At 43.4% G+C, this 16,355-nt stretch overlaps 1 protein-coding gene across 6 annotated transcripts in view; it reads right to left on the minus strand.

Moving 5' to 3' along the window:
• TMCC1 (transmembrane and coiled-coil domain family 1) overlaps positions 1 to 14,554 on the minus strand; it is a 74,099-nt gene extending 59,545 nt beyond the window's left edge. For 2 of the 6 annotated variants that reach the window (XM_059856907.1, XM_059856901.1), the window contains exons 1-4: positions 14,455 to 14,528; positions 12,341 to 12,414; positions 10,722 to 10,968; positions 865 to 921 (exon numbers count right to left, since the gene is read on the minus strand). In XM_059856907.1, the coding sequence (XP_059712890.1) occupies positions 865 to 873 (9 nt within the window). In that variant the 5' untranslated portion in view covers positions 874 to 921; positions 10,722 to 10,968; positions 12,341 to 12,414; positions 14,455 to 14,528. Of the gene's footprint in view, positions 1 to 864; positions 922 to 10,721; positions 10,969 to 12,340; positions 13,999 to 14,454 lie in introns of those variants that run through there. The other 4 variants (XM_059856903.1, XM_059856902.1, XM_059856908.1 and 1 more) reach the window with 4 other exon arrangements.
• Between the last annotated feature and the right edge of the window lie 1,801 nt (positions 14,555 to 16,355).

Raw genomic sequence — 16,355 nt, forward strand, 5'->3', positions numbered from 1 at the left:
ACATTTATTTTCAGTCAGGACTCACTGAAGAACTGCAGTTCTTATCTAAGATGATTGGTAAACCCTCCAGCCAGGGTCTCTTTGATCTCCTGCATGCTCTCCATCCACATTATCACTGACAATGCTGCTGGTCTTAAAGAACACCACCTGAGTCTAAATGGAATTCCATGCATCATCTGCTACAAAAAATCACCCTGCTTAAATTAACCCTACTGCAGTTTACAAACCAACCTGAAACAAAACAGCCCACAGTGAGCTCACAAACAAGGCATGACCACCCTGTGTATTCTGGGACAGATTTCTGAAATTACATGGCCTCTCAGAGGCTCCTAATGGGAGCTTTGTAGTCATCTCCTACTTCTATTTCCATAGGACGAGTCTGTTGTGAGCCTGAAATGAGCTTTGCAAATTACACATCTGGTATGAAGATCCTTACAAGTATTTATTTGTTCTAGTATCTACTTCTGAGAAAAAAAATATTTTAAGTGTGAAGAATTGTGAATCTTCAAAATTATTTAGCACACTTATTTACATTAGGATTCAACTTTTGTGCTCACTTTTGTTTTCTCTACTTACAATCACCTTTATATTCTCTTAGTGGAAGGAAAAAATACTTTATAGCATAAAGTTCAAAAACATACATTTCTTATTTGTACAAGAATATACTACATCAGGAACAAAATTCATATTTACATACAGAGCCGAATGAGCAGATGTTACAACATTATTACCTCCCAGAACATTCTAATACAGTTCTTCATTTGTGCAATTATTTCCCAGAAGCCCTGGGAAACAAAACAGTTCAAAAGGAAAAACTGGCAAAATCAACATTAGCTAACAGTGAAAGGATAAACTTGTACTTGCCTCCATCATTTGCCCTTTAGCATGGCTGACCCACAGCAGTCCCTCCACTGAACAGAACTGCAAAAGAAATTGGGTATGAGATACAATATGGAAACTGGACGAAAGATATACATAAACAACAAAGAAAGAGCATGATTCCAACTTTTAATATTTTTTTTTTAGTATTTTTTTTCCCATTGAAATGCAAGCGCCCCTGGAAGCTGTCCTCTTTTAAACTCTTCCAAATAACTGAAGGGATACAAATATGACTGAAGTTAAAACTGAATCTTATGGAGTTAATCAAGAAGTTCTTGTGAAGGAGCATTTTATGTTGGGGTTTATGGCCACCACCACAGGCCGAAAGCAGAGGAAGATGCCAGGGCTCCAACTGCACCATACAGATTTTATTTTTTTTTCTCCTATTTAGTCATTCTCCACTCTCCCAGCCCAGGTCAAACAGCTGGCTCTGGTGTTCACCTCACAGGAGGCAAAAGCTGTGAGCATTCAAACACACTTGAACCTGCCACAGCTCATTGCACAGGCAGCTGCTGTCCCCTGGCAGCTCCTGCCTGTACATTTCTGCAAAAAACCCAAAGGCCAAGTGCTTGCTAGGAGACGACAAGAGGACAGCTGAGACCAGACATGGTGACCACACTTCTCTAGGCAGCCTCAAGGACTATTCTGAAACACAGCCAGATCACCCAGCTTTGCCAAAAATGATCATTAACTCAACCAGCTCTTGAAAACAGGGAGCACAGTATTCTTCAGATGAGCACAAGAACTCTACACAAAAGAGGTATTTAGACTGTTTTATTCCACATCAGATTCCCACCTCCAAGACAGAAAGAGAGGAAGAAAGGGTTACTCTGATCCACTGAAGTGGGATGCTAGAACATGAAGAAAGTGATGACAGCAAATATAAGGAACTTGAAAAAATGAATGGACACATTTTTGAAAAAGATCGTCATATAGAAGAAATTCCATTTCTATACTAGCATGAGTGGAGAAGTAATACAATGTGTGAAGCTCTGGTCACACGAGTCATGTCACTTCCATGTACTTACAAAGCATAGACATCATCTTGGCTTTGATGTTTTTTGACAATTCTTCCCACTCTTTCACTTTTCTTTATCAAATACTTTGTAACATGAACATTTCAAAAAATTTGACAAGTATCAGTCTGAAAATACTTCTGCCCCTCAGATTTTAGACTTTATTCAAGTGAAAATTTACTTTAAACTAATCAGTTTAATTAACTCTCTTCAAAATCACAGTTCTTTGTAAACAAAGTGAACTCTGAAGCTACCACTGAAAACCAGTTCAGAGATTACTTATCTGCAGCTGAAGAACTTGTTACAGAAACAAACATTACAGGACTGCAGAAATGGGGAAGAAAAATTATTTTCAAGGAAAGCAAACAGGAAAAACTCCACCTTCTCATAGAGTACTTCAAATACCTTTTACTTATGCTGTATATGAACATCACAAACACCATGAACCCAGAATAATAATGCTGAAGTACAATTAGCTATATAATCCTCACATTCCTTTTATTTCATAAACAGGTCAATTTAACAGCTCACTATAGACTTGTCATCACAGTTAGCAGGATCTTAGGAAGGAGATGCTTCCCACTCATCCTATGTGGTAAAAGAAAAGCACTTTTCAGTTGTTTCAGAATAGAAGCGATTTTTGCTAAGAAAAAGCCCAGCTTAGTTTGAGAAATCCCAGATTATTTTCAGAAACCCATCCCAAAATGGAGTCTGTATCGAGGCTAGCAGTTTGGCAAGAAAGACTAACGAAGCAACAGTCACACACTGGAAAGCCACCTGTTACAGGAATTGGGAACCCTAGCAAGTGATTTATATCCAAAGGAGGATTAAGATATTTTAAAAGCATCATTGCTCAGCAGAGCAAATAAAGAGAGAAAGCTCTGGGTGTGTTAACAGCTAATCCTATCAGCAAAAAGAACTCATGAGAAACCAGAATGGGTGTGAAATTCAAGGGGGCTGTCATCTGGAAAACATTTAAAGAGGAAGACATCAGTAACAGTAAGTAATTTGACTCAAGAAAACGGGATAGTAACACGACTACACAGTATCTAGAGAAATGTCTATAATTAGCTATTACAATAGAACAATTTTGAAAAAGTCTGAGTGGAGAATCTGGGCCAGAATGGAAGATGACATACAAGAATTAATTAAATACAAATACCTTAGGTAAATGGTAGGATACAGGCAGAAATAAAACAGAAAACAATACTATCTTTAATGGAAAAGATACCTACAGTTTTACATACATAATTCTTAATCGTCTTCCTCCTCCAAAATTCACCCAAGAATTTTTTTTTTTAAATTCTACTGAAGTCTGAAAGAAAAACTGGAAACGTGATATATAGATACACAAAGACCCTCCCCAGGCCAAGACCAGAAAGGGAGTATGGCTGAGAGCACTGTTAAAGGAAAAGGCTGGCAGTGTGTTCAGGTATGAATTACATTATTTTTAAGATATTCAGGGACAAAAATGGCATTATGTATGATCCCATGCAAAACATGAAATGTTTCTTCTAAAATCCTCACAAGCCTAAAACAGCTCTACACAGGCCAGACTGCTGGTTCGTCTGCAAAGTTAGAAGTTCACATCTCAGAACCACTGACAACATCATCAAAGATGAGGCAATTTCCCATGTTTATTTGAGTAATAATAACTCAAAGTGGCCTAAAGTTGAGTGACTGGTTTACAGAAATGGTTCTGCTGCCTTGGAGTACAACCGATTGCCCCTGTCATCTTTTCTACCCCTCACATCTTTTCCACCCCTCTCTGAACATTCAGTAACTCAGTGGTTACACTGTTTGAATCAAAGCTATGAAGTAAAGATCAAGACTTCTCCAAAATTACTAACCGTGCAGAGGTACCAATAAGTAATCATTCCGTGTTTGTGATATATTAAAATCTCATGTGAAAACCAAAGTAAAATGTTTCAGCTGTATTTCTAAAGCTGGTGACCTGCCTATTTATCAGAAGCCTTTCCCAACTGCACTGCTGCCTCTAGAGCTGGTGTGGAATGGAGTCTCACTGTGGAGCAATGCTACTCGTTCCACATCTCAGCAGAACTTCATCCTTGATGAATTCCTTAGCTACATAAAGTATTTCTAGGTTTATAATACCATAAAATGTGAGCAGTCCATGAATTTACCCTTCGAATGCTCCTAGATTATGTTGAATTATTATTATTATTATTATTTCCCTAGTTTTCAGGCAAATCCCCCTGGCACAGAAAGATCAAGAAGCTGCCTAAAGGTTATGTGACACTTTTACAGCAGAGAACCAAATTTAAAATTTGCTCTTATAAGGTTAATGTTATACTTCTATGATTTCTCCTTTTGCTACCTTCAGATTCATTTATGAACAATGTACAGCAGTGTAACTGGAATCTACTCAAACCACTTAAAAACATTTTCCGGAAAAGGCTCCATATAGGCTATTTTCAATCACATTATATAAAAACAGGGCTTCAAGAAAGGTAAATGAATGTTCAAGAAAAATTTAACAAGAGTCTTCTGATTAGTTGACATTGACAATTACATATATCACATACATTTTCTTGACTTTTTTTGTGAACATACTTAAAATTTGGGAGACAACACTAAAAGTAAAGTCTGCAGGGATTTTAGAAGAAAAACAAACTGGACAAAGAATTATTATAAAGACAGACTGCTTTACTAGGCTCAAGAGGAAACCTGCAATTCAAAACTGTGTGGTCTGCCACAGGAAGGGTGACAGTTGACACTTTCACTTAATTTAGTGGCCTGTTTCAGAAAACTGACATCCTCACCCACTCTTCCTCAAAACAAACTGAAGTTAAGCCAAACAGCAGCATTTCCTCTAAAACACCTCTGCTTTTTGCAAAAGGGAAAAATGCTGCACCCATATTTACGTGTTCTACAAACCAGCCAAATGCATGCTCTGAACACAAGGCTTCACTGAAGAACACTGAAGGGACATCTCCAGCCACAGTCCAAGCAGGAATCTAAAGCTGTCCTTTCACAACACAAGAAGTACAACAGAAATGGCAATTTAAGAAATTTCCAACCTCTTTTGTCCCCTGGGGCTCATTTTCCGAACCACAGCATGGCATTCAATTTTAGGTTTTGTAGGCACAGATATTTCCATGGCTGTGATATGAACCAATAAAAAAAAAAACAACCTCTTATTTGAAGGAAGACAGGACTGAGGGACAAATCTGACCATAGACCCAGTTATAACAACTTTGGAATCAGGTTAAAGAGAGGAAGTAGACAGGGTACATACACAATTACTCCCAAATGGTGCCATCAAAAACCTCCTATCTGATGCTATGGCCATAACAGCTGCAGAAACAGGAACTCACATGAGCTTCAGCAAGGACTCATCAGAATACAAGTGATTTCACTTCTACAGTTCAAATACTGCATTTTGCTAACAGAGAAACTTCCTCCCTTAAAGGAAAAGACTGAAGCAAAGTGTTAAGCAAATATTCAAAACAATGTATCTTCCACAAAGAAAAGAATGGATTTAATTCCTTGAAGCATCTCAAATATTTTAGTGGTCAGTTGCACTCCTAGTATTAACTTCCACTATTAACATCTGCATTATCTGGATCTGATTCTTCAGTCTCTGGAAAAATGCAACAGTACTAGGCCACAGCAAGAATTTCAGCAGGATCTTTTCAGGAGAGAAAGGGGTAGAGATCAAAGCTGCTCTTATCTCCTCACTGCCTGTCTGCCAAGAGACACTGTCACCCTTCTGTGCGTCAAAGTTGATTCAAATGCCAGGAACAAGACAACCATAAAGTGGAAATACAGGTATTTTTATTCCACTTCCAAGGGAAGACAAAAGGTTATACTACACCTATTTCTGGCATTAAAGAGAGACATCTAAGCATGCTAGTAATACAAAGAAAAGAAGAGATGGCCTCTCATTTTAACTCCTAGCAGAATTACCTGTGATAATGCCAGCAGAGATGCTGGCAAGATTTAGCAACTCTTGTTCTAAAGGAAAGATTTATTCCAGGCTTGCAGTTGTAAGGAGGTTAAAACAAGTTAAATTAGCAGGCTTGTAGAGAAAGATATCATCTACCACCAACCCACACCCCACACTAGGTGTGATTTTAACATGTGCTTTTAGCCCTGAATTTTGGAAAGTATCATATTTACAATGACTCGTGAAAGAAGTAGAACTAACCTCACACAGAGAGTAAAATAGTGGTGACTCAAAACCAGCTCTTTCTACCAGTATTGTTTAAAATGTGACACAAATCTGGCAAGACAAATTCTGACCAGAAGTCAATAGTCATTGCTATTCTGACCATTGATGCTGCTCAACCACTGACAGCTTCATCCTGCTCTTCAGAAGAAAACTCTCCCTCCTGATCCTTTTTCAAGACTGCGAACCTAGGGAGCTTTTACTTAAGTGTGACTCTTTAAAAAAATTGTATTAATATAACAGTAGCGGCCTTATTCTGGGGCCAGTTTGTTTACATGGCCTTTTCCATTCAAGCATTAGCACATTCTTCCCTGCAGGACTACAAACAAGATGTTCAGGTTGCCCATCAAACACTGCTTGAAGTGCTTCAGTCAACACCTGCAGGAGGCTGGGAGGACCTATCAGTAAAAGACTACCCTCACCCACACCTTCTTACCTATTCTCAATGTTAAAAACCTGCTATCAGCTGTTAACAGAAACAGGAGACCTGCATAAGGTGTTTTTGACTTGACTCATTACAGCCAGTTCTCCCAGTCCCAGGTAGGCTCAAGCAGAGCTTGAGACAAGGAACAATATACTTGCCTTCCTACGTACACTAATGACTAGGACCAGCATCAGCCTGGCCTGCGTGTCTCACAGACACCGTGTGAGCAGAGAAATGGGCACCTGCCCTGCAGCACACAGACATGCTGACCGGCCTCTTTTCAGGTGCCAAGGAACCAGCCCAGCATGGCCACAACTCCCTATCCCCTCACAGCAGCACCTTTTGGAACAGGACCCATGTCAGTCATCCATCAACTGCTACCAGACTTGTGAATTCCCTGCTTTGCTCACTTTTTGGACTTTGCAATAAAAATACCGATGCATATCTATGGTCCTTTTCTTCTATTAGATCTTATCATGCATTTTAGAAACACACACACACACAAACTGCACAAACACAGCACAGCAAAGCAGCCACTCACAAATATGCTGCTCTTCAATATCCACCTCCACACCCAGCTGCACAGAGGCAGTAATTTGGTAGAGAGCAATTTGGCTTGACTACTTTGTTGCCAATGGGAAACAAGCAGTCATGCATTTAAAACCTCAGCCAAAATCAGAATGTTTCCTCCTACATTCATGGTAGAGTCCACATAAAAAAAAACCACAAATCTTTACCCAAAGCTGCACAAGAAGAGACCAGTCTTATTTGAAATAAGGCTGAATTTTAGCTACCACTGAGAAATTGAGGGCTTATAATCAGAGCCAAACCAAGAGCCAAGTTAATGGCTCCTTAGAGAGCCGTCGTGCAACTTGGGTTTCTGCCACAACACCTGTTTGCTAGCTGCAGAGCAGCTTTGCAGCTGGTCAGGCCCCCAGTACAGGTACATTATAGGAATTTCAGTACATGGGTGGTTATAGAACACCAGCTACACCAGGTGGGTCCTCTCCCGATGTAGAGCTTCCTCTTTCCTTCCCTTCATTGAACCTCGTGAGGTTCCTGCCTGCCTGCCTACTCCTCAAGCCTCTCCAGGTGCCTCTGAATGGAAGTACTATCATCAGGTCTATCAACTTCCCATCTTGCATCACCTACAAAATTCTTCACCTGGCCCTATTAATATATTATTAATAAAGAGATTGTACAGTACTGGACCCTGTACTTCTCTAACAAACTGGAATTACACCAGAAGCATTTAAAGGACTTCAGTAAACCAGAACCAAAACTTTCAGCACAACAAACTAGCTGAGAACTAACTCCCACACCAAAAGCAGGACCAGCACAAGAACTGCTCTGCAGAGCAGCAAGCAGCCACTGATACAGCCTCTCTCTCTGCTCCTCTTACCACAGGATGCTCAGCAGCCCAGGCAAACTTCTCACAGGTATTCAATGTGTACTAGCCAAGTTCTTCTGTTATGCAAAGGCTCACAAATACAGAGTATCTCCCTCCACAAAGCATTTAATATAAATCAGTAGCAACCAGAGCTAGAGGCTACCCCAGCTGAAAGCCAGCACAGGAAGGACCACAGCCCCACGCACCTTGGAGGGACTGAGTTTTGCCAATAGAGATTTTGCCTTACTAGTCAGTCAGCCATCACTGGCCTGAATGGGCTAAGTTCAAGATTCTACCCAAAGCTGCTCTGTGTTCATTTCTCCCATTTTAACTGCTATTCAACCTCAGGATCACAGCAAGGATACTCACTGCTTCTCACAGACAAGTGACACTACCCTTTATGACTGTGACCCACTAAACATGAGATGCTTATTCAGTGGGCAGTGATTTACAAACACGGAGTGCTATGGGTGCAGCACTTCCAGTGAGCCCAGAAAAGGCCACAGTCCTTTTGCTCAAAACTAGTATAACTGGGAACCACAAAAAACACATTTTTTTTCCCTCAGGATAATCACCATGGCAACTGGCTTCCAGGAAAAATAGTCAAGAGCTTCAATATCAAAGGCCACTATGGGATTTGTTAAAGGACACCATCAGCTCTCAAAAATCCAAAATATACTGAAATTCACCAAATTTATGCCTGAAGAAACTGTAAGAAGGTATCTGCTAAGTTCCTGTCATAACCCATCCCACCAGCTGAATCAACAGCAGTACCATTCATCTCAAGACTGCAGTGTCCTCTAATGTTATTTGAACTTTTTAGACAACCCGTAGAACAGTTTTAATGCAACATTCTCTAATGTACATAATTTCACCTTTCAGACCACTTCTTTACATCAAAAGAAAACAGAAAAAGAAAATCCAACATTTTAGTAATACACTTTTAGTTATATGAGTTTGATTAATTAAACTGCACTTACATTTTTCATGAAACTTAATGTTTTACAAAGGTAGGTCAACATTATCTTACAGTTAAGGAAATAAAGACTAATACTCTGTTTAGGAATATACACTCATGGAGACATGCACTCTATGTATTTTTACAGGTATTCAAAGATACTGCAGGACTTGTTCTATTTTCACAGAATGGCAGCTTTTTTGGGAAATGTGCACCATTAATTGATAGGATTACAGAGATCATAACTTACTTATATACCACCAAAAAAAATGCACCAAGCAGGGTTACAGAATCCACATCCCTGGTACACTGCATAAAGCACCACTAAGGTGGCAAAGGGCAGCTCAGCAAACCACTCCTGGTGTGTTCCTACAGCTTCTATGAAAGCAGCTTACAGGAAACAATGCTCCTCCTTTCTGCCCAATGCTGCTTTTGCACACTGCCACAGCCAAATAACACTGTCCAGGCAGATTGAGAAACACATTTAAAGTGTGCTACACCAACTTCTGCCCACTCCTAACAGAGAATCTCACCAAGATGCCAATCCCTGGCCCCAGCTCTGCTTGCAGGACAATGATGGAAGAGTTCCTTTAGCACATGTAAGGGATCCCCTTCACAACCACTGCACTTTACTGCCCATCACACTTCAGACTTGCCCGGCAACACAGCCCATTCTGCCTTCCTGTTACAGGAACACCATCAGGTTGTTTTAAGCCAGACAGTGAGGTAGATCAGATTTGTGTCCCTCCAATATCATCTCAGTCTGAATCACTGGAGCTTATCAACGGAAGAGTGTGTGCTGTCTGCTAAATACATCCTGTACGGGCAACAGTGGCATGATGAATGATTCAGTCAGGTAGCTACTTTCAGCACAACTAGTTTTCCTTTTTAAACTAAACCCACTAATGAATGTCTCCTCTGGAAGGCAGGGAGGTGTGTGTTTGGCTGCCTTTCACTGCAGCCCGCCATTAACTGACAAGACCTCCACTGCTCTGGAATGTTGGCATCTACATCACAGAAGGGATAAGGAGTCCAAGTAGTTTACAGAAGGAAAAGATGTTATCAGTGCACACCAGCCTCTTCTAAGCCCATACAGAGGCAGTTAGCCAACTTCCTCATTCCAGGTTTAGAATACATATAGACAGCTAAAAGCCTCCAAAGGAGGCCTTAGGAAAAGGAAAATAAAACTGTGCATACTGGTTACTTTCTATGCTGTAGAAACAGCCAAGGCTGTCCATCTCTTGTTACCTGGGTGGGACAAACCTGCACAGCAACAAGGGAAATCCCACCCAGCTCTGCTTGTGTCTTGTACATCACAGGCATATTGTCTAATGAGACTGCTCCTTTCTGGAAGCAGAGACCACTGTGCCAGCACCTGTGCACAGGAAGGCAAGTAAACTATCTTTCTTTCCTAACCTTCATTCCATATGCTTCCAAACTCAAGGCAAGTACTCTGTAACTTCATGTGAGTGCTTTACCTAAGCAAATAGAGCAACCACCATGGCCTCCCAGGCACACTTCAATGACTACTGCATGTCTGTCACATACTTCGACTAAGAAAATTTCTGCAGAACATGGTGGTATTTAGAAACTGAATGGGTGAGCAGTGGATACAGCTTTTCTAAAGACAATCTGCTGAGTACTCCCACAGCAGGTTCAACCAAGATCACCCACTATAAAACACCAGCTGTGTATTCTGGTGCTCCTACTGCCTCACTGCGTACACGTATACTCTACTGCTAAAACCATGCAAAATGGTGCACATCAGCCTAAATCTAGAATATGTACACCTAGAGCTCTCTTTGCCCTAATCAGATGGCCTTCCCCTTCCATGTGTTCTAAGTCATAGCACACATACATACCTCAAAAGTGCTCAGGGTAGCTTGTCTCTTTGCATAGGTATGCTCACAGTTGTAATCCAAATGTCATCAACAGACATCTAACTTTAAACAAATTTAGAAGTATAAATTCCAGAGGAAACAGGAAAGTCAGGGGAGGGAAGAAGATATGATTTATCAGCTTCTACACTTGCAGACATCTGCAGTCAGTACTGTAGGTCATTTTCAGAGTAAATCTTGGCAACAAAGCTTCTTTGTAGAGGAGAAAGACCTGACAAAATCAACAAGCATAATAAGAAATGCCATTAATACCTGATAAACAATAAAACAGTACACATATTCAGAGTCCCCTTCAGAGAAAAGAATTAACTCATTTGAAATACTGGGTTCCTGATAGCTTCGACATATTTAAAATCAGAAGCAGTCTCTGAAGTTACCTCATACTCTGACTACTTTAACCTAATAAATTATCTCAAGGAGGAAAATCCTCTAAGCATGCAAATAAAGTTTGATCATATCAGAGCATGCAACACTATACCACATCACTGATTGCCCTGATTCAGACAAACCTTCCCAGCTCACCAAATGCCTTGATGTTCACTGAGTATTTTGCCACAGGAGTGCCTGTGTGACCAGTGTCAGAGTAAAGAATTACGCCGCTGTCCAAAACAAGGACCAACACAGAGTGTGATGGAAGCCCCAACATAGCATGCACATAAAGTACATATCTGGGGGACTTGCATGGCATAAATGTTCAGGAGTGTTGGCAAACTTCTGAACTTTCCAGGTTTAGATTTAAGTTAATAAAACGTAAACATTTTTGGGGCAGAGATCTCCTGTTCTGTGTTTGCATTTCACATGGTGTGTCAGATCTAGCTTCCAAATCAAAGTTCTCAATCTTATTTTGATAGAAGTATTTTGTATTTTTGGTACACGAGTCTATAAATAAAAAGGGTCAACTAGATTTGAATTACCATTAAATGTTTCTGAAAGTATGAAGACATTACATTTTGCAGAAATACATTTAACTCCACACAACTGCTTGTCTTCTTCTTTCTTTTTTCCTTAACAGCTTGGCTGGAAGAACAATTTTAAGAATTTGGAGCTTAAATTCAAGTCCAAAGAATCAGGTCATTGTGCTGTAACAATATCCAGGGTCTCAACTGCTTAGGGGAGTTAAGTATTTTCAGTATTTAATCACAGCAGAATACTGAGTTTCTAGAAGCGCAGACAATGCACGTCTAGACTGCCACCTTCACATTCCATTTCATTCAGCCATCTTCACTCTTTCCAGGGATGTCAGTTTATCCTCTAGGAAATATTGTGCTGAGTTCACAGATTTGGTGACCTTGGAAGGAACCTCTCGATGTCACCTGGGCCACCCAGGGTTCACTGCCTACACACCATTCATACAAGTCTTGCTGTTGAGAGACCACCCTGTTCCCAGCCCCAGAGAGCTCAAGTCCCCACGAGCTCCATCCCCCACGGAAAGTGTATGACCTCTGTGCCAAGCAGCATTCAGTGTGCCACAGCAACCAGACTTTATCAGGCCTTAGGGGACAGGCACAGCGAAAACCATCCCCTCTCTTTCCCGGGTGAGAAGACTCCAGGTCTATCAAGAGGCAGCCAACTAGCCAGCTCACCTGAGAAACACCTTGCACTTAGCGAATTCAGGTGCCAAAACACAGCTCTCACTGGCAGACAGCAACAGAACCACCTGAGGAGAACACACCACAACAGTAAACGTGCTGGGGAAGCCAGTGGAAAGGGAAGACTCCTCCTCCAGAGCTCTAAGCAAAAATTCCTAGAAACCAAGCCCAAGATATTATCACACCAAGTCTTTTTGAATGGTTCAAAACAATTCTCAGAAAGACCAGAGAAAACACTAACATAGGATTTGCCTGACTCCAGAGCAGCCACAGTTGCCAGCTCACAGTCAGGCACAGGCCATTCACCCAAGCAGTGGAGGAGCTGACTCACTAGATACAACCCATTTCCTGCAGAATGTGCCTCTCTAAACACATGGAAACAAAATCTGTAGACTTCCAATGACTTCTATTTTGTATCTGAATTAGACATAGGTTTTAATTACAGGAACTTCAGCTGTGATTAAATAAGATGCCAGACAGCTCAAAGTATGACACAGAACTGCTTGGAAAACCAAACAGCAATGTGGTAAATTTAATGGAGGAGGGAAACCCCAAACTTTATGGAAACCTGAAGCTCCAATTTCTTTCTAAAGCAAATTCCACACAAAGTAGATCTTTCTCCGCCTTCAGTTTGCTTCCATATTTTGGATGGATTCCAGACGAGCTGAGTGGGTTTATCAGGCAACAGAACTGGACGCAGTGTATACAAAGCTCCAACAAACTTGTTCATTTGGTGCCAGAACCCTGTGTGGCTGCAGAGCTGCTGAGCAGCTGCAAGCTAGGAAGCCCCACTGTCCCCAGACAAGAGAAGAAAGAGCCCCCCTGGAACCAAGACAGAAACAGCCCTTCCAGCGAATACACCTACTCACGGGGTCTTCCTTGCGCCTCTAGACACTTCCAGATAGACCAAGAATTTACCCCAAGAGAAGAATCATGACCAAAAATGGAGTCACCTGCCACGTGTTAACCTTGAGTAAGACAGTCAGTGGTGAGCATCAGGGACAGCAGCACTTACTCCCTGGGCTGAGGAGAACTCGGTGGCACTGGCTCAGGTCAAAGCATCACTACTTCAGTGACCACACCATTAGCCTGGACTGTTACTAAGGGCTTCCAACCTGCAGTAACACCTTATTTTAAGGTTTGTAGATGATGGACACTTTTACTGATGCAGTGGGAGTTACATTACCTTCTTCTGTCTCCCTCTCTCCTAGCCTTTGACTCAGATCTTTGTACCTTCAGTTCAGACCTTTGCACCTCCTACCCATCCGCCTCATTAAGTTTCTCTACTGATGGAGATTTTTAGTGAAAGCGATGCCTCCACCCACCATGGGAGTTTTGCTGGCCACCGCATTTGTCACTAATGCACACCAGGTACTTCCGTGTCTCCAGTGACAGCAGCTGCACACAAGTCACAAACACAGCGTCAGCTCCAAGTCTCTTGAATTTTGGCACTCATAAAGCCTCGAAGCTGCTGCTTTACCCCGTAAGCTCTTTACTGTAAAGGCCTGTCACTGACAATCTCCTTTAAAGTCATGGCAAATTCTGAGTTCGCTATGAAATATTTCGTGTCTTAACCATCTCATCAAAGACAAGCCAAGGCGAGCAGGAACCAGTGAAGCGAACACGCGCCTCAGCCCGCCCCAAACCAGCGCGCGGGCCGAGGCGGTGCCTCGCGAACCTCCGGCACAGGCCACACGTGCGTGCGGCCGCTCCCAAGAGGGCCCGGAGCGCTGTGGGGGCCGCGGGGATCGGGGCGATCGCGGGGGCCACGGCAGGGGCCGAGGGCGCCGCTCGCCACCGCCGGGCATGACATCGCCCCGCGAAGCCCAGGCCCTGCGTCCCGGACGACGGCCCGGAACGGGGCGAGCGGGCCGGCGGGGCTGCGACCTGGACAGAGTGTCCTAAACCGGCCGCAGGAGCGGGGACGGCGAGAGACAGCCCGGCCGAGCGGCGGGTCTGGGGGGTGGGTGAGGCGCTCGCGATGGGCGCACGCGGGACCGGTCGGGCGGGGTCCCCTCGCCCCGTCCCTCGGTTCCGGGTGTTCTCCCGCCCCGTTCCCGATCCCCTTCCCTCTTCGTTCCCGATCTCGCGGTCCGTCGGTCACTCACCGGCCGAGCGGCGGCCGCTCCATCCCCGCGCGCCGCCACCGCCCGGCCCGGCCGCGTGACGTCGCGCGAGAGGTGGAGCCGGGCGCGCGCGGTGGCGTCACCTGCGTGGCGGGGCCCCGCCCCGGCAACGCTGCCGCTGTTACGTGCGGGCTCGGCGGGGTCACGTCAGTTCCTCTGCCGCTGGTCCTGGCTCGCTCCGCTACCGCTCCCGCCGGTCTCTGCCCGGCCCGGCTGGTCTCTGCCCGGCCCGGCCCGCTCCCGGCCGCGGCGGGCACTGGGGCGGCTCTCGGTCTCTGTGCTGCGGTGGCGGCAGACTCGCACTCCAGACACAGTTTTTCTCTACTCACCTTTTCCATCTCCCGCAGCCCCTTCCCGCTTTGCCCGGCCCCTTCGGGCGCAGCCACGGCTGAGCTCCCTTGGCTGGCTCCTCGCCTTGAGAGCCCGGCACCCCCGCTCGGGTGTGACCCACGCACAGGTGACTCGCGGCCCCTTCAGCACTGACTAAAGCACAGCCTTCCAAAGAGCAGGGAAAACCCACCTCCCCCTGCCAAACACCCTTGGCTCTGACCTCTGTGTCGAAGGAGCAGGAAAGGACAGTCATGCCAGCGTTGGCTCGGAATAGTTACCATGGCTTGAAATGTCCTAAAAGGTAAAATCCATCCATTTCCACTAGAGCAGACACTCCAGCGATGGCAGATCTGTCCGGCAGGGGGAAGCAGCGCCCCATCTAGGTGAGCGGAGCTGGGGCCAGGCAGGGATCGGGCTGGGACTGATTGAAATTAAATTCTACAAATGTTAAAATATGTCCATCCTACTTTGGTCAGTTTACAGCATCTAGGTATGCACCATATTTTAGAGCCCTTAACTATCTTCTATTCAGACTGCTGCAAAAAGGCTGTGCAATATTATGTAGTTCAATCCCAGTGCATTAACTTAAAATTACCTTTGACACATTTCGATTAACTAACCAGTGTGGAATTAAGCTTGGAGTAAAATCACAACATAAGAACAAAGTGTGGGAACGTGTTAGGCCAAGCTCAGTTCTTGACTTGCAGGCAAATAATAAACTAGAAATTCACTTGCAATTATCTTAAAGCATACCTTAAAATTTTTCCTCTGAGTTTAGTAGAGGTACTTTACAACCATAGGAAGACTGTTGGCTTTTAATGCAGTTAAGAGAAATTCCCACCTGACATCCCTCCATCAGAACAAAATCTTATTGTGGCCTGTGTCTTGAAGGTTCCCAGCTATGATCTAAGAACGCACGTTTGCTTTCAGATGATGAGGACTAAGAGAGTATGGGGCAAGGTGCCTTTTAAAATTTTAGTTATACTATGTATAAAGCTTTTTACTGCAATACCATTATAGACTTAGGTGTTTACACTTCTAAGGCAAATACAAATATTTCTTTCTCTCCATGTGTGTAAGTGAGATAAAACCATTGAAGTTGGTGGGAGACATCATCAGCACTTAAAAGTTTTCATGAGAACACAGTTATACTAGATCTTAGAGGAACTTATAGCACATATTGTTGGTTTCTCTATAACTACATCTGAACAAGATGTGATTTGTGTCACCAAAGTAGTATAAAAAGAAGAAACCACATCCCTGAGAAACTTAAGAAGCCCCACAAAAAACCCACACCCCAGTCTGGCAATTTTTGAATGACCAAGGCTTCTGTGTAAGAAAGATGCAACCAGCCTTGTCTATCAGAAAGATTCAGAAATCATTTAAGATTAGCACATCTAGCTCTGGGCAAGCAGGCAACACAGCACTATTCTGTTTTGCAGTTCCATCTTTAAAATTGTCTGACAGATCAGATTTCTTCCCATCCCTAAGCTGCACGTTTTACAATGGGAAGAGGAGAGAAGGGGTAAAAAAAGGGCACTCAATAAAGTATG

Source organism: Haemorhous mexicanus, chromosome 11, assembly GCF_027477595.1.
Source record: "Haemorhous mexicanus isolate bHaeMex1 chromosome 11, bHaeMex1.pri, whole genome shotgun sequence".
Lineage (NCBI taxonomy): Eukaryota > Metazoa > Chordata > Aves > Passeriformes > Fringillidae > Haemorhous > Haemorhous mexicanus.